Here is a 19,751-nt window from a genome sequence, read left to right as displayed (position 1 = left end):
CCTTAAATAACCGGATCTGGAGAAAAGACTATGCTTGATTCTCAAATTACTCTTAGCGCATATATTCACAATACGCGCCGTATAAGTTAAAACATCAAAAAAGACGTCAATTCCACCAGTTTTAATTAACTGGGTCTGGAGTAAAGACTAAGCTCGATTCTCATTTTTATTCCACTGGAATATCATTATCGTATCTTAGTTTGGACTTATATTATAATTTTTTTAATAACCGGGTCTGCCAGACTTTGGAATTATATTGTAATTTTTTAAACAACCAGGTCTGGAAAAAAGACTTTGGGCTTTTATTATAATTGTTGAAATAACCGGGTTTGGAAAAAAAGACTTTGGACTTATATTGTAATTTTTTAAACAACCGGGTCTGGAAATAAGACTTTGCACTTTTGTGCTATATGAACGTATTACTATAGGATTTTAGTTTAGAACGGATTCGCCAAAAATCCCTTCAAATTTATTACATTTGTGGGTAAAGTCATTATTACATTTGTGGGCAATCAAAAATTATTACATTTGTGGGTAAAGTACATTATTACATTTGTGGGTGAAATTATTACATTTGTCGGTAAAGTGTTATTACATTTGTGGGCGTTATTACATTTGTGGGTAAAGTGTTATTACATTTGTGGGCGTTATTACATTTGTTGGCGATTATTACATTTGTGAGTGTAACATACCCCCAACATGGCCAAAGTTCATTGACCTCAAATGACCTTTGACCTTGGTCATGTGACCTGAAACTCGGACGGGATGTTCAAAGATACCTGATTAATCTTATGTTCAAGTTTCATGAATCAGATCCATAAACTTTCAAAGTTATGATGGTAATTCAACAGATACCCCCACAGGGCCAAAGTTCATTGACATTTGACCTTGGTCACGTGACCTGAAATTCGCACAGGATGTTCAGTGATACTTGATTACTCTTATGTCCAATTCTTATGAACAAAGTTATGATGGTAATTCAACAAATATCCCCAACTTGACCAAAGTTCATTGACCTTACATGACCTTTGACCTTAATCATGTGACCTGAAACTCGCACAGAACGGTCAATCGGCAAGCCCCTGTGTTAATGAGCAAATGAGCAAGATCTATCCAAGCCCTCTCGTGGCTGAATTCATGTCCCTGCAAAATATCGTGAATTGTGAGCCTTTCTTTCTCAAAGAATTTAACCACTTTTTCCTTGAGTAATATTGATTATTTTTGTACCATGGGAAAGAGTAAATGTTACTCTTTTATATTGGTCATTTCTTTTGAATGAAATATTTTGATAAATAAGTGCATTTTTTACCTGAAAAAATGCATCAAACAGAATTTTCTTCCTCTATTTTCACTTGCAAATTGTGCAACATTTTGTGTTTTAGGCACAAACATTATATCATCAGAAAGCTCAAGCTTTATACTTTCTTACAATGTCACTCTTGATATGTGGCATCTTATAGATGGGTCAGCAGCCAGCTTTTTCCATCAAGATGCAAGACGAGATTTATGAGTAACATAAAATCCAGAGCTCTGATTGGCTAAATAATGTTTTCACAACAACAGGCGCGGGTAATTTGAAGACATTACCACATCGTGAGTGTGACCTTGCAGAGGCCCAGTGTGGGGAATATTGGAATTTGCGTGGGTGTGTGGTCTCTATGACCAATCAGAGCGCAATATTCTTGTTATTGAGTTGCTAAATGTACTTGGCCTATGAAAAGCTGGCTGCTGACCCATCTAAAATGTATCTTCTTATACAAATTATATCATATTAAAGCTTAGATCTTCAGCTTTATCATGAATTAAAAATCATTTGTGCTCAAACAGAAATTAAGTGTGAAAACAACAACTTTTGTTGCATGAAAAAAATTATTTTGTTTCATGTTTAAGATCAAACGTTTTCCCTATATTACAACATTCTTTTAAAAATCCAAACACATAACCTAAAAGAATGATTCTTCTTCTTTACAAAGATACCAAAAACATGAACTTTGGTCGATGTTTAGAGCAGCAATGGCCGAATAAAAAGAGGTGTTTTGGTTCCCACCAAACTCATTAACAATGCAAAAACCCTTTAGTCATGAATATCACTTGGATAAAAGAAGCTACTTTTTTCAGGGCTTGCCGACTGACTGAGAATGTTCAGTGATACTTGATTACTCTTAAGTCCAAGTTTCATGAATCAGATCCATAAACTTTCAAAGTTATGATGGTAATTCAACAGATACCCCCAATTCGGCCAAAGTTCATTGACCCTAAATGACGTTTGACCTTGGTCATGTGACATGAAACTCAGGCAGGACGTTCACTAATACTTGATTAAGCCTATGTCTAAGTTTCATGAACTAGGTATATATATTTTCTAAGTTATTATGACATTTCAAAAACTTAACCGTAGGTTAAGATTTTGATGTTTGGATCACCGGAGAAAGGGGACTTTAAGCTCAGAAGTTAGAAGTACCGATAATTGTATAGGTAGATTTTATTCAATCTGCATAATCAGAAAAACAAATGAAAAAACATCATAAGTATGCTGCAAGTGCAAAATACACTTATTTTGTCAAAAAACATTATTTGACTCGTTTGTTGTACGGTTCGATTAACTGAATCTAATTATCGTTTAACATTCATGCCTTGATCTTTATGACAGCTATTCTATGTATTTAAGCTGAATTATGTTTATATGTAACACCTTATCATAACTCCTTGCTATGTTGTCATTTAGAAATAAACTTGTTCAAACTAAAATCAAGTCTTCATTGACTAATTATTTGTGTACCGAAACTCTCTTAAAAGAAATAGTACCTTTCGTCTAAATATTAAATGTAAACATTCTTCAAAAGAATTCAGTACCTCTGATGACTCGTATAATTATTCATGAGTCTGATAAGCAGTAAAATAGGGCTTATTTTATGTAAAGTATCGCCTTATATCATTTGCTCTCAAAGTCTTATCTAATCCATTCTCAATAGTCATAAATGGTTTTGTCTTTATAAAATCCTATGAGAGCTGATAAGCTACAACTAAAATCACCCTCATGCTTTGCACATAAACTGCCAGCTACATCACCATCATGGTTTATGAATTAATGCAAAATGTTTATATATTCATTCCTCACTTTAAGCTAAAGGTCAATTTCTCCTGATAGGTCATAAGACTTCTTTATCTAAACCTTCAATATCAGAATCTGTAATAAACTAACATCCATTCACCAAATACGGTTTGTTTACATCTCTTACGCCCTCTACGTCTTTACGCTACTATACTCATTAGCATAATTTGCCTGATTTACTTTCATTGACACGTAAGCACTCTTACGCTAAATTGACCTTGACTTTCTATGAAATGAACCAAAAATAATTCCCCTTTTTTTACATTAACTAAACAAAATATCATTCTTTCTAAGACATATACAGATACAATGAGTATTAATTATGCAAACTTACTTCTTGTTCGGCATTCTAACTGCTTCAGTTTGGGGTAATTCATGGTTATTCTGACATATCGTCGAAGAGAAACCTTCACGTTTTCTAGCTTTCGGCAAGTGCGCTGACCTCATGCGGTCGATTTAAAAAGCCAAATCTAAAAGGAAAAATCTAAAGAAAAAGGTTTGCTCGGCAAACCATCCTCCCCCGCCAGAAAAGAAGTAAGTATACATATGTCATGAACATCTTATTCTTCTACGTAACCTTCCGAAGGGTATATAACTACTATCTTCGTGATGGGTCTCTTATATTCAGAGTCTTTAGTTTTGACTTTGACTGATCTGACCTTCCCGTCATCTCCAGGGTACACTTGAGTTATACGACCTAAAGTCCATTTACCCCGGATAGCATTTGGATCCGCTACTATCACAACATCGTCGACCCTGAGATTGCGTCTGTCAACGTTCCACTTCTTTCTTGGTACAAGCAAAGGGAAGACATCACGAATCCAAGATTTCCAGAATGAATCGACGATCTTCTGGACGAATTCGACTCGGTGACGGGGATTCTTGGTATCACGGAAAGGTCCTTGAGGAACGTGGCTAGATGCCCTACCCAACAAGATATCATTAGGGCATAGGTAAGAATCATCATCTGGGTCTGTGGGAATCCTCCCGATGGGGCGTTGATTAACTAGATTGGCCACTTCTTGAAGGTATGTGTACAACTCGAAAGGAAAAAGGCAATGATCCTTGATAGCCTTCTTCAATGCTAATTTACAGCTTTTGACCAGGGCTTCTGCGCACCCGTTATGATGAGGTGCTAATGGCGTCACAAACCTCCAGTCGGTGCCCCTCTCAGCACAGAACTCCTTTAGCTCATCTGCATTCCAGCCCTCTAACATTTCTCGCAGCTCTCTCTCGGCTCCAACAAACTGCTTCCCATTGTCACTGATTAAGCAAGAAGGTTGGCCACGGATTGCGAAAAAACGTCGTAAAGCCTGCAGGAACTCCATAGTCGAGCAATCAGGTGCAACCTCTAAGTGGACTGATCTGGTGTTCAGACATGTGAAGATGATGCCATAGTACTTCGCAGTCTTGTTACGCCCTATTCTCACTGGTATCGGTCCGAAGTAATCACAAGATGTAGCGTAGAATGGTGGCGTAAAAGGCATCATCCTTTCAGCAGGTAGCTCAGACATAAACTGAGTTTCCGCTCTTTTCTCCATCTCTCGACATGTTACACATCTGTACTTCTCAGATTTGGCTAGACGTTGAACTCCTGGAATCCAGTATCTCGTCCGGACTTTAGCTGATGTTGTAGCTACTCCCGCATGACCTTGCTGATGATAGTAGCGAGTGATAAGCTTAGCTACATGATGGCCATTAGGGATAAGAGTTGGATGTCTTGCTTCATACGATCGTTTGATCTTATCTACCCTTCCTCCAACTCTGATGATACCTTCACTGAGAAATGGACTTAGAACCTTGAATTCACCAGACCTCAAGCGTTCATGAAGTGGTTTCTGTACCTCCTTGATCCAGTACAGTTCAGCAACACTTAACTCGGATGCAGTGAGTGGACCATCTTCTCTTGTCAGTCCTTCGTCAACTTTCGTCTTGCATCTGGCCTTCATATTCTTGACAAATCGATGCACATAAGCTGTGACTCTGAGGAGTCTTCTCCAAGACGAATACTTCTCACAGCCAATGACACCAGAACAGGTTGTATGTAGAACTTGCTTTACCTTTCTCCTCTCCTTGTCATCATCACCTTGTTGTACAGGGAGCGATTTGTCCTCTGGCCAGTCATCTATAGGCTTGAATAGGAATTCAGGACCATGTTCCCATTCTTTACTCAGATCTCTGACTGCTAAGCCTCTGGAGATTTTATCAGCAGGGTTCATATTTCCGGGAACATATCTCCAGTTCTCTGGATTGGAGGCACTCTGGATCTCTCCCACTCTGGATGAGACGAATGACTTGTACATTCTGGACTGACTGTGGATCCATGCTAGAGTAATGAGACTGTCTGTCATGAAGATTGTCTCTAGCAACTTCAAAGTTGTCTCTTCCTTTATTGCCGTAAACAGCCTTGCCGCCATCAGAGCAGCTTGTAGCTCTAATCGGGGAATGGTCAGCTTCTTTAAAGGGGCCACTCTTGACCTTGCTGCTACAAATCTTGTAGTAAAACTGCCATCTGCTATCTGCCATCTAAGGTAGGCACAGCACCCGAAGGCAGCTTCTGATGCATCTGAGAACACACATAATATTGGATTGTCAATAGCTCCTGGTGGTGTGAGGCTTCGGTCAAGTTTAGCCTCGCTCAGCTCTTTCATTTCATTGAAGAAACCTGTCCACCATTTCTGTTGTTCCTCTGGCAGTCTTTCATCCCATTTGTATCCCTTCTCCCAAAGCCTTTGCATTCCCATCTTGGCTCGAACAAGGAAGGGTGATACAAATCCAATTGGGTCGAAGATTCTTGCTATTTGGCTCAGGATTTTTCGTTTTGTCCATTTTCCTTCATTATTGGCTGATTTCTCTTCTCTACTGGACTTGTCCAAGGTTGACTTGTACGAGAATGAATCGTTATGTTGGTTCCAAACAACTCCTAAAACCTTCTCATTGGACAACTTACTCAGCAATTCCATCTCGTTCTGGCTACCGGGTCTTATATTTTTGTTCGACACCCAGCCCTTGACGTTGAAGCCTCCATCCCCCAAAGCTTTGTCGATTTCATCAGTTAGCTGAATGGCTTCTTCTTCAGTTGGTGTCGAGAAACAAATGTCATCCATGTATGTACTTTCCTTCAGGATCTGTGCTGCTTTAGGACTTTCTTTCTCTGCTACTTCAGCTGTTTTTCTCAAGGCAATTTGGGCCATTGCCGGGGAAGGCTTGTCGCCAAAGGTGACAACCAACTTGATGTAGACATCAGGCTTCCTCTCAACTTCAAGATCACGCCAGAGATACCTGTGTACATGTTGATCAATTACTGGTACCTTGACACGGTGATACATCTTGGATATGTCACCACTGACCGCAACAGAGTGATCGCGGAACTTCATCAGAACTCCAAAAAGTGAATTTAACATGTCAGGACCCTTGTGCCAGTATTCATTGAGAGAATGTCCTTGATAGCTTGCTGACGAGTTGAATACAATACGCACTGGGGTACTTTTCTTTTCAGGTCTAACTACTGCATGGTGACCAATATAGTGTACCGGTCCTGAATATCCACTGACTTCATTATCAGACAACTTCCGTGCGAATCCCATCTCTACCAGCTGGGTCATCTGTTCTTGGTAAGCTTTTGCATGATCAGGATTCTTTAGAAGCCTCCTTTCCGTAGCTTCCAACATCTTCTCAGCTAACCATCTGTTATCAGGAAGTTTGTTTGGGTCTCGTTTCCATGGATACGAAACTTGCCACTGATTACCTTCTTTGACACAAGACCGTTCAATCATATCATACTCCTCTTTGTCTGCCTTGGTCATCCCTGTAGGTTGGCATTGGCAGTCGATGTCCTTGACTCCCATCGACTCCGTCGTCCAGAACTCAGTCAGATCCACTGGCTTGGCTAACTGCACATGCAAAACTTTACTTGATTCCATCCTTCTATGCGGCAATGTTCCTAGTATCACCCATCCAACAGGTGAATGACGAGCAGTAAAGTTGTGGGTCTCCTTTGACTCACCTCCATGGAACTTGGGATGATCACTGCCAACTAGTAAGTCAATCTCTCCACCATGCCTGTTGAACATCTTTCGATCAATCTTAAGTTGTTTGGCTGCTGACTGTAGATATTCTTCTGGTACACTGTCTGTGGTACTGATATGAGGCAGGCTAATCACCGTAACTGGCAAGGAATTTCGTCCTCCTAACTCCTTTACGCTGACCTTATATTCATTCGTGATCACCTCCTCTTCCACTCCTCCCAACTTTGATATTACAATAGTGACTTCCTTGCCTTTTAACTTTAACTTGTCTGCAAGTGACTGTTTTATTATTGACAATTGGGCTCCACAGTCTAGTAACATATTGCACTTTTTCCAGGTTTTCTTTTCAGCCACTTCCACTGTCACCACTGGTAGGAGAGCTTCCTTTGCACCAACACAGGCTACACCAACTTCTCTAACATCTGATGAATTGTGTAGAAGAGGATGATGGTAGTACTTGCACTGTTCTCCATTCACGCTCTCGGTACAGCGCCGTCGTCTTTTGCAAGTAGACATTCTGTGACCATAGGTAGCCTTTTTCAGACAAGCAAAACATGCCTTATTTTCCTTGACAAGCTGCATTCTCTCCTTGAACGACTTGGACAGAAATGACTTGCATTGGTCAGTCCAGTGGGAATCATCTCTACAGAGCCAGCATCTGTCGAACTTCCTTTCCTGGTTATTGGTACTTGGGCTGGGCTTCTTGGTCATAAAGTTGACGCTTGCTTTTACTTCACCTCTTACCGGAGCTGCTGATCTCATCCTTGCCTTCAACTCTAGGGTGAGGAATTGAAGAAATTTCTCAAATGTTGCAGAAGCTTCACCCAATTCTTGATTCCTGAACCAGATCTTTCTATCTTCAGGGGTGAGTTTCTTCTCCATGATAGCCAGCATGTGACTGTTATTCATGTCGTTCTCCTTCCCAATTTCTTTGAGCACATTGTAACTTCTGCGTACTATGTTCACAAATTCACAGAAGCGATCATCTTCACCTGGTTTCAAGGAGCGAAATTTGGTGATGTCATGAATAATTGCGTCTGCAACTAACCTTGGGTCTCCATACACCATATCTAACTGCTCCCAAGCTGCTTTGAAGTCTCGTCCTATTCCTTGAATCATCTGTAGGGGTTTACCTTGCAGACATGATCGCAATATCATTAGAGCATCTCTTTCATCAAAAACTTCTCCCAGAGCATGTTGAAAGTCAGCCTTGAATATGCAATAATCTCGCACATTTCCGTTAAATGTGGGCATCTTTGGCTTTTCCATTTTGAACATGGATCCCACTCTCTTCTGTACATTTCTTATCTGCAGACTCTGGGTATGACTTCCATCTTGCTGTGCGTTTGATGCTGTTTCATCAGAACTAGCTTCTGAATTATCATCACTTGGCTGTTCATTCGTCATCTGTTTTCGTAGTTTCTGCCTTGAAACATTTTTCTCTGTCTCTCCCTTACAGTAATCTCTGAAAGAAATTTGATGGCTAAGGAAAGACTGCTGACATTCATCCATCCATCTTTCTTCCATGTCGTATTCATCGTCATCTTCAATAAGCTCTGAAAATGATTCATGCCTATTCTGCAATTCTTCATAAGCAAGAAGATACCTTTCATAGATCTCCTGCACCTCTGAAATAGGCCGTCTTTCTTCTATCAAGCTCTTCAAGGCATGTCTTATTCTTGTAAGCTTGCCCTTCGCACCTCGGCGTTGGTGGCGTTGACTCTTAAGAATATCAGTCTTGGACACAGGAATCTCTTTCGCAGTAGATTCATCCATATCTCCTTCATTCCAGATCCCAGATAAAGACGTTACAGCTTCTGATCCGTCTCCCCAAAAGAAATTGAATTTGTGGATCACCGGAGAAAGGGGACTTTAAGCTCAGAAGTTAGAAGTACCGATAATTGTATAGGTAGATTTTATTCAATCTGCATAATCAGAAAAACAAATGAAAAAACATCATAAGTATGCTGCAAGTGCAAAATACACTTATTTTGTCAAAAAACATTATTTGACTCGTTTGTTGTACGGTTCGATTAACTGAATCTAATTATCGTTTAACATTCATGCCTTGATCTTTATGACAGCTATTCTATGTATTTAAGCTGAATTATGTTTATATGTAACACCTTATCATAACTCCTTGCTATGTTGTCATTTAGAAATAAACTTGTTCAAACTAAAATCAAGTCTTCATTGACTAATTATTTGTGTACCGAAACTCTCTTAAAAGAAATAGTACCTTTCGTCTAAATATTAAATGTAAACATTCTTCAAAAGAATTCAGTACCTCTGATGACTCGTATAATTATTCATGAGTCTGATAAGCAGTAAAATAGGGCTTATTTTATGTAAAGTATCGCCTTATATCATTTGCTCTCAAAGTCTTATCTAATCCATTCTCAATAGTCATAAATGGTTTTGTCTTTATAAAATCCTATGAGAGCTGATAAGCTACAACTAAAATCACCCTCATGCTTTGCACATAAACTGCCAGCTACATCACCATCATGGTTTATGAATTAATGCAAAATGTTTATATATTCATTCCTCACTTTAAGCTAAAGGTCAATTTCTCCTGATAGGTCATAAGACTTCTTTATCTAAACCTTCAATATCAGAATCTGTAATAAACTAACATCCATTCACCAAATACGGTTTGTTTACATCTCTTACGCCCTCTACGTCTTTACGCTACTATACTCATTAGCATAATTTGCCTGATTTACTTTCATTGACACGTAAGCACTCTTACGCTAAATTGACCTTGACTTTCTATGAAATGAACCAAAAATAATTCCCCTTTTTTTACATTAACTAAACAAAATATCATTCTTTCTAAGACATATACAGATACAATGAGTATTAATTATGCAAACTTACTTCTTGTTCGGCATTCTAACTGCTTCAGTTTGGGGTAATTCATGGTTATTCTGACATATCGTCGAAGAGAAACCTTCACGTTTTCTAGCTTTCGGCAAGTGCGCTGACCTCATGCGGTCGATTTAAAAAGCCAAATCTAAAAGGAAAAATCTAAAGAAAAAGGTTTGCTCGGCAAACCAACATGTCCCCCAACATGGTCTAAGTTCATTGACCTTAAATGACCTTTTCCCTTGATCATGTGATCTGAAACTCGGGCAGGATGTCTAATAATACTTGTTAAACATTATGTTCAAGTTTCATGAACTAGGTCCTTATACTAGGTCCTTTTTTAGTTATGCTGTCATTTCAAAAACTTAACCTTAGGTTAAGATTTGGTGTTGACACCGCCGCCGCCGCCGTCGAAAAAGCGGCGCCTATAGTCTCACTCTGCTATGCAGATGAGACAAAAACCTGGAAATTAATTAAAGCATGCTGTTGAGTACACTGGGGTTGATCAATCTAATCTCTGACAATCAATGCTTGAGGTTGACATCACAATAAGGACACAATATTTTTAAAACGATGTCATTGCTCCTTACAGGCATCACAACCAGTACAATGTTATGAAGTGTTAAGTTTGATAGATATATGCAAGAAATTTATCCACAATGTGCTGCACTCGACCCAGGTGAGGTGAATGGGTACCCAGCAGGATTATTTCCTTGAATGCACTAAGCGCTGGTGATGGTAGCTCGAGCTAAAGCCGGGGTAATAATAGCAGCGCTTTGTATCCTCAGGCAAAAAGAGCTTTTTAAATCCAGCCATTATTATTATTATATACTTTCAAAGAAATATTTCAAAGAGCCCATACATATTTCATAGAAGGCATGATACTATCCCATCAAGGGCACTAGACAGATGCTGCTTAAATAGACCAGTTAGTAGTTCCACTCTGCCATGATCAAAATATGGTAATTTGAACTCAAATAGCATGGTGATTTATTCGATAAGCAATAGGTACCAACTTTGATGTCTTGATTATTAATATACGCTTTTTAATTGTGCTCCACTGGAAAGCGACGATGCGTCCATTAGCAACAGTTCGCCAAGTACATTTTAATAGCATTACGTTAATGCATTCAAAGTAGAAGTGCAACAAATACTTTCATGTGTTCACTGATGTGTTTTTCTAGTCACCTGGTCTATGCATTTTTTGCATCCTGCTATGTCAGGCATGCTTACATAATACCTTGCTTTTAAATTAGCCGATCTTAATGAAAGAAAAGACACATATCGAAAACTTGTATACAGTGTACCGGACATGTGAAAACATAGCAGACGACGTTTGCAGACGTCGCGATCATCGTATGACTAGTGGTGCGGAATGTTCCATTGCGGCTTTATGGGGGAAATAGCATTACAAAGGGATAAAATATAAACACAGATAATGTTTCAGCGTTGATTCGCAATATTTTGTGTCAATTTCATGAATTATCGTTGTTTGAACATTTAAACATCATTATAAAATGAAAGAAATAAGCAAAACTTAATTTTCAGACTTACCTATGCAGTGGTAAGCTAGGATGCACCCCTCGTATACAAAATGGACCCGTCACGAGTGTAGGTTTGCTCTTCGGACATCACTATCACAAATAAAATCTTCTCTGATTTGATGATAAAAGTGCTCTATTTCCTTATTTACCAATGTGCCCTTTATTATAATATGAACGGAAATTCTTGATACCATCACCCGCCGATGTGACGAGGGATATAATCCACCCGGGTACTATAAATATGTCCCCCAAACCCATCATCCCAATACATATTCCTGACTTGGGATAGTTTTGAGTGATTTTAATGTAATAAAGTGCCATATTTCCCACCAATTGAATGTAAATAGAATTATGGTCATCTGATAGAAGAAGTTGTTAACATTCATTTCAGGGGGACGGAAATTCTAACTGAATCAATGCTTGTCCTTGATACACACTTGTTTGTGAAAAAAGGGTATGATGCAAGGGAATTATGCATGTTAAGGGTGCGCGCGTGCAGCGAGGACTTTCTGTCCGCTAGTTTTCCATTTGGGCATTTGAACAGACATGCCCATGAGGTTACTCCTAAATGGTACAGTTGTTAGGGTAGACAAAAAAGCCAACAATTATCTAAAATGGAGATTCTGCCACCACTGCATAACCACCCTGTGGATGCAACGTCTGAACACAAATTGTATGATCTCCGATATATTTGTTGAGGCTAAAATGACTACAGCGTAACAGCGCTGATGCTGCACAATATCTGTATGATCTCCAGACAGCCTCTGTACAGCCTAGGGTCCATACGAAATATATGTATACAGACATTGTGCACATAAAATATCATAGGATGCATAGTTACATGTATGATGACCAAAAATTGTTGTTGAAATTGCATTTAACTCATTATATGGCATCCACAGTTAAGATAAGATAAGATTGATTTTATTCATACACGGTTAAAAAGCCCAAACAGTTCACAGACTGATTTACATTGGGCCGTGTGGAACATAATATACTGTAAAGACGGCTCGGTTTGTCCTAAGAGTATAATGTCGAGGATGGCCATAGCTTAATAAGTATAGATGAAGCGAAATAAAGGTCACTACACATAAAATTAAAGTTCAGTAGTTTATTACTGTTCAAAACGTGATATACATGTAGGTGCAATTGAATATGTGATGATGATAAATCAATGACTCCAGCGATAAATGGAAAAATAGTAACTGAGATAACTTCGAACGATACTGGAACAATGATAAGAACTTAACTTGTGATAATTCTGAACTAAACTTAGACTTGGACTAAACTTGATGAAAACTAAACTGGAATACATGTAAGACTACGCTCGGAAAAGACTCTCGAAAAGCTCGAATATACGTAAGATTGGAATCATAAGGAAAACTCTCTAAAAACTAAACTTGACTGAGATGCTGCTGCTTATATACAATTTCTGGACATAGCATGAAGGTCATCCCCAGCACACAGCGAAAACCCAGATTCAGAGAGGAGAGAGAGAGAGAGAGAGAGAGAGAGAGAGGATAAATCATTCCAAACAAGGATAGGATCATGGACCATGATAGGATAAAGTCAAGTAATAGAATAAGCACATAACGACCAATACACTGACCACAAGGTTAAACTAGGAGTTTGGACATCAGGAGTTGAGGGGAGAAGTCTTTGAAGGGCAGGGCAAATCGCGAATATTCACGACGAAATTCACGACGTCTTGAATTTCGTCGCCAATTTCGTCGTGAATTTGTTTTGCTTGCCTGGGCGGTATGCGGGTTGAGAAACCAATTCGTCTGCTGCTAATTCCTCCACTGCAGGGTCGATCTACATTCATTTAGTATAATGCAATTCTGTCCATTAACCTTTCGCCTAACAACCATATGGTCCAATAACCATTTGATCCAGTCATCACTTCGCATTGCCTGTTAGGTGTTCCAGGGGCGGATCCAGCCTTCGCCAATAGGGGGGGGGGGGGGGCGGAATTATTTTTCAGCCATATTTACCCCGATCGGCAGCTCGAAGATGATTTTTGGTTTCTGTGAAGGGGTGGTCTTCTTAGCTTTATTCTTATAAATCAATATAAATATATAATATCGTAATCCTTATTTATATAATGTGAGCGCGAAGCGCGAGCTAAATTTTTTTTGGAAATCTTATGTATTTTTTCCTATAATTTGAACATTCTGGGCAATGTTTGTTTTCCTAAAAAAAGATGTGTATGCAAATAAATAATTACTACAAACGCGAAGCGCGAGCAGAAATGAACTGGTGGAATAGGTACCTGTTAAAGACAGCATGCAGTTAGTCATGAAGACGTTATATATTTTAAAAATCAAATAATGCGAGCGCGATGCACGAGCTGAATTTTTTTTACATTTTTACTTAAAAAATTGAAATTCTAAGGACTTTTTGTAACTTAAACAGAATAGGTATATAATAAACAATTGATGCGAGCGCGAAGCGTGAGCTGAAAAATTTTGACATTTCTACATAAAGAATGGAAAATTTTAATCAATTTTTGTAATCGTGAACAGGATAGCTATATAACTAAACAATTGATGCGAGTGCGAAGCACGAGCGGAAAAAATCGAGATTTAGACCTAAACACGGGACACTCTATTCATGTTTTGTAAATTTGGAAAAGAATGAGTAAATCCTACATTAATGATGCAAGCACAAAGTGCGAGCAGAAAATTGTTTATATTGTGATCTGAAACTGGATAATGATTTAAATAGAGAACAAGTTGAATATCTGAATAAACATGCGCGCGCGTGTTTCATATTTAGACCTAGAATCTAGGCATTCTAAATACATCTTTTATCATGAAAATCAAAGCGAGCGCGAAGCTCGAGGGGAGAAGTCTTTGAAGGGCAGGGCAAAGTCGAAGTGAGGAGAGAGAAAGCGGAGGGAGTTACTGATAAATGTGTAGCCAAGGTAATAAACAAGAACGAGTTTCTGAAAGTAGTCGCAAGGTTAAAGAGAACTACACAGGTTTGAAAGTCACTGGAAAGGGAAAGAGAGGAGGGGTGAAAGTTACTGGAAGGAAATCGCAAATATAGACCAAATCGCGAATATTCACGACGAAATTCACGACGTCGTGAATTTCGTCGCCAATTTCGTCGTGAATTTGTTTTGCTTGCCTGGGCGGTATGCGGGTTGAGAAACCAATTCGTCTGCTGCTAATTCCTCCACTGCAGGGTCGATCTACATTCATTTAGTATAATGCAATTCTGTCCATTAACCTTTCGCCTAACAACCATATGGTCCAATAACCATTTGATCCAGTCATCACTTCGCATTGCCTGTTAGGTGTTCCAGGGGCGGATCCAGCCTTCGCCAATAGGGGGGGGGGGCGGAATTATTTTTCAGCCATATTTACCCCGATCGGCCGCTCGAAGATGATTTTTGGTTTCTGTGAAGGGGTGGTCTTCTTAGCTTTATTCTTATAAATCAATATAAATATATAATATCGTAATCCTTATTTATATAATGTGAGCGCGAAGCGCGAGCTAAATTTTTTTTGGAAATCTTATGTATTTTTTCCTATAATTTGAACATTCTGGGCAATGTTTGTTTTCCTAAAAAAAGATGTGTATGCAAATAAATAATTACTACAAACGCGAAGCGCGAGCAGAAATGAACTGGTGGAATAGGTACATGTTAAAGACAGCATGCAGTTAGTCATGAAGACGTTATATATTTTAAAAATCAAATAATGCGAGCGCGATGCACGAGCTGAATTTTTTTGACATTTTTACTTAAAAAATTGAAGTTCTAAGGACGTTTTGTAACTTAAACAGAATAGGTATATAATAAACAATTGATGCGAGCGCGAAGCGTGAGCTGAAAAATTTTGACATTTCTACATAAAGAATGGAAAATTTTAATCAATTTTTGTAATCGTGAACAGGATAGCTATATAACTAAACAATTGATGCGAGTGCGAAGCGCGAGCGGAAAAAAATCGATATTTAGACCTAAACACGGGACACTCTATTCATGTTTTGTAAATTTGGAAAAGAATGAGTAAATCCTACATTAATGATGCAAGCACAAAGTGCGAGCAGAAAATTATTTATATTGTGATCTGAAACTGGATAATGATTTAAATAGAGAACAAGTTGAATATCTGAATAAACATGCGCGCGCGTGTTTCATATTTAGACCTAGAATCTAGGCATTCTAAATACATCTTTTATCATGAAAATCAAAGCGAGCGCGAAGCGCGAGCTTAAACTATTTGATATTCTATATTTCAAGCACTTTGTAAGAAAATTGTAAAATGGATATGGATCATACAGAGCTTATTTTTTCCATTATAATTCTTTGAGTTTTGACATAGGACCGGTACATCCTTAGGACATATAGGACATGTCATCGTATGAAAATGATGAATGTCTTCCTATTCCTCTTGCTAAGCGCGAGATGAAACAAAAGGGACAATTCAATTATTAAATTAATATCTTATTCATTAATGCTTAATGAGGGCTTGAAGTCGATGGCCTGAAAACTGGACATTTCATGCTTTTGTAATTATAAATAGGATGCATCAGTTAATATATTTTAACAATTAATGCGAGCGCAAATTGCGAGCCTAAATCTTTGCATTGTCATGAAAAGGGGATTGTATAATCAATATTGAGACATACGATCAAAATGCGAGCGTGTAGCGCTGGCTGATACGTTTTGACAATCAGACCTGAAAAGGGATATTTTGAAAACTTTATGGAATACACGAAAATAATAGGTACCTGATAAATCGAAATTTGCGGGCGCGCAGCGCGAGCGGGAAATGTTAATATTCAGACCATAAAACTGTCATATTTACAGAGCACTTTTTAAAAATAAATTTGTAAATCACGCAAAATAATGAAAGTTTGATTTTCGAGATGAAATATGTTTTGTATATTGACTTCCAAACTTGATATATAAACTCCATATTGAACAAGATATGAAAATCACCTAACAGGCAATGTGAGCGCGAAGCGCGAGCGAAAATTTTATATAGTGACATGAAATATTCTTTTTATTTCCATGTCTTTCCCTCATCTTACTTTATTCACTCGTCTCCTCCTCTTCTTTTTTTCTACTCTCTTTTCCCTCCTTTTTTTCTTTCTTTCCTTCTTTTCCTTTTTTTTGCTCCGCCAATAGGGGGGGGGGGGCGGGCCCCTCGGCCCCCCTCCCCCCTGGATCCGCCTGTGCATATGGATAGCAGCGGACCTCGTTCTGTCGTTTCAATGTTTTTTTCTTCAATTGGTCTAATGCCAACTCGTCAGCTTTCATTTGGTCTACCATCAGTTCGTCCACTATCCACATGGTCTAACTGCCATTTTGTCTAATAACCAAGTTGGTCCAATTGCCATTTATTCCATATGCCATTTTGTCTAATTGAACTAAGTGTTAATTGGGCGAAATTAAGGAAAATAAAATTGATATTAGACCAACTGGTTGTGAGACGAAATGGTCATAGACGAACTGGTGATTATAGACGAAATGATGACTGGACCAAATGGTTATTGGACCATATGGTCGTTAGGCGAAAAGTTAATGGCCAGAATTGCATTAGAGTAAATGAATGTAGATCGACCCTGCAGTGGAGGAATTAGCAGCAGACGAATTGGTTTCAACCCGCATACCGCCCAGGCAAGCAAAACAAATTCACGACGAAATTGGCGACGAAATTCACGACGTCGTGAATTTCGTCGTGAATAATTCGCGACGAAATTCACGATGTCGTGAATGTCGTCGCCAATTTCGTCGTGAATATTCAAATTGACGACGAAATTCACGACGAAATTGGCGACGTCGTGAATTTCGTCGCCAATTTCGTCGTGAATATTCGCGATTTGGTCTATTTGCGATGTCCCTTCAGGGCCACCATAGAAAGTCACTAGAAAGAGAAAGTGAGGAGAGTAAAACTTCTGAAAATAGATGCAAAGTCGCATAGAAGGGAGATACACGGGTGTCTACAAAACGAAGACCTAAGACCCAAGACCCCATATATATTACAAAAAAAACTACAAAACTAAGACCCAACCAACTACAAAACTAAGACCCTGTGTATCACAGGACGCAGCCTAGTCTGTACTCCAGACCCAATTGTTGAGAAACACTTCAAACATACCACCTATATCCTATGTACTTAATACAAAACTACAAAACTAAGACCCAACCAACTACAAAATTAAGACCCTGTGTAATACTCATAGGATGCAGCCTAGTATGTACTCCAGACTCAGTTATTGAGAAAAACTTCAAACCTACCACCTATATCATATGCACTTGATACAAAACTACAAAACTAAGACCCAACGAACTACAAAACTAAGATTGGTACACATCCGAGTCTGTACTCTAGACCCAGTTATTGAGAGACACTTCAAACCTACCACCTATATCCCATGTATTCGAGACAAAACTACAAAACTAAGACCCAACCAACTACAAAACTAAGACCATGTGTAATACTCATAGGATGCAGCCTAGTCTGTACTCCAGACCCAGTTATTGATAAACACTTCAAACATATACCACCTATATATCCTATGTTCTTGATACAAAACTGCAAAACTAAGACTCAACCAACTGCAAAACTAAGACCCTGTGTAATACTCATTGGTATGCAGCCTAGTCTGTACTCTAGACCCAGTTATTGAGAAACAATTAAAACCTCTCGCCTTGATCTTATGTACCCGAGACAAAACGACAAAACTAAGACCCAATCAGTTACATAGCTAGGAGGACCCTGTGTAATATTCATTGGTATGCAGCTTATTCTGTGTCCCAGACCTAGATATTTTGAAAAAATTCAAACCTACCATTATTCTTATCTATATTTATTATTTGGTACTTGCCGCATCCATACCATATACTGAATTCTATTTTTATATATCTTGGGTATGTGCGTTTTAACAAGCCTTTTTATGGCTTTTTTGTGCATGCCCAATTCCATTCATTATTTTATTCATATATATTTTTATAATTATGTGTTCCTACCATAATTTTATCAATACCACTATTTTTTTCAGTTATGTTCTGTTGATACCTTTGCTTTGTTTTATGCTATTGATATTTTTTTTGTGTATATATTATTTTGTTCTCATTTTGTTCTTTTTAATGAATTTGTTAATAAATAATGAATTGAAAAAAAATGAAATTAAAACCTTCATCCTAGTCTGAACTTGAGACAAAACTATATATAACCACACAAAAAGGACATTGTTACTCAGAGGTATATTCTTGGTCTGCTTTACAGCCAAGACAATATACTATGGCTATAAAGCAAGTTTATCTATATATTTATTAATTATTCATTTAAATTTGTTTGTTACAAGGGAATCTATATCGGCCGAAAAACAGAAATGCATAACATTTTACAAAATATTACATAAAAATACATTCAACATCCAATCAAAAATTTCAATTCACACAAATTCTCTACATCATAAGAAACAGCAAAACACATAGATATTGTTGTTTATCATGGTGAGGGCGCATGTGTTAAATTATGACATGCATCTCCATCACGAATAACTCAAATTTAAAATACATGCGGCCGATTTTGAATAATCAGAAAATAGCAGGGAAGGAAGGAAAAATAAAAATAGGCTGCATACAAATGTGTATTACACAGGGTATTAGTTTTGTAGTTTTGTATCAAGTACATAAGATATAGGTTGTAGATTTGAAGTGTTTCTCAATAACTGGGTCTGGAGTACAGACTAGGCTGCATTCTATGAGTATTCCACGGGGTCTTAGTTTTGTAGTTCGTTGGGTCTTGCTTTGTAGTTTTGTCTCGAATACAGGGATATACATGTAGGTGGTAGGTTTGCAGTGTTTCTCAATAACTGGGTCTGGAGTACAGACTAGGCTGCATACAAATGAATATTACACAGGGTCTTAGTTTTGAAGTTGGTTGGGTCTTAGTTTTGTAGTTTTGTATTAAGTACATAGGATATAGGTTGTAGTTTTGAAGTGTTTCTCAATAACTGAGTCTGGAGTACAGACTAGGCTGCATCCTATGAGTTTTACACGGGGTCTTAATTTTGTAGTTCGTTGGGTCTAGTTTTGTAGTTTTGTCTCGAATACATGGGATATAGGTGGTAGGTTTGAAGTATTTCTCAATAAATGGGTCTGGAGTACAGACTAGGCTGCATACAAATGAATATTACACAGGGTCTCAGTTTTGTAGTTGGTCGGGTCTTAGT

General features: G+C 38.3%; 1 protein-coding gene across 1 annotated transcript; it reads right to left on the bottom strand.

Moving 5' to 3' along the window:
* Window positions 1–2,415: 2,415 nt before the first annotated feature.
* Window positions 2,416–10,172, bottom strand: LOC135155155 (uncharacterized). Its single transcript, XM_064103940.1, has 2 exons — window positions 10,021–10,172; window positions 2,416–9,065 (listed from the first exon to the last, which is right to left on the bottom strand). The coding sequence occupies exon 2, from the start codon at window positions 8,914–8,916 to the stop codon at window positions 3,673–3,675; it is 5,244 nt and encodes a 1,747-aa protein (XP_063960010.1). The 5' UTR covers window positions 8,917–9,065; window positions 10,021–10,172; the 3' UTR covers window positions 2,416–3,672.
* Between the last annotated feature and the right edge of the window lie 9,579 nt (window positions 10,173–19,751).

Source organism: Lytechinus pictus, chromosome 8 (genome assembly GCF_037042905.1).
Source record: "Lytechinus pictus isolate F3 Inbred chromosome 8, Lp3.0, whole genome shotgun sequence".
NCBI classification, from domain to species: Eukaryota; Metazoa; Echinodermata; class Echinoidea; order Temnopleuroida; family Toxopneustidae; genus Lytechinus; species Lytechinus pictus.
The sequence above is the reverse complement of the archived record's forward strand: the minus strand, read 5'-3'. Positions and strand labels throughout refer to the sequence as shown.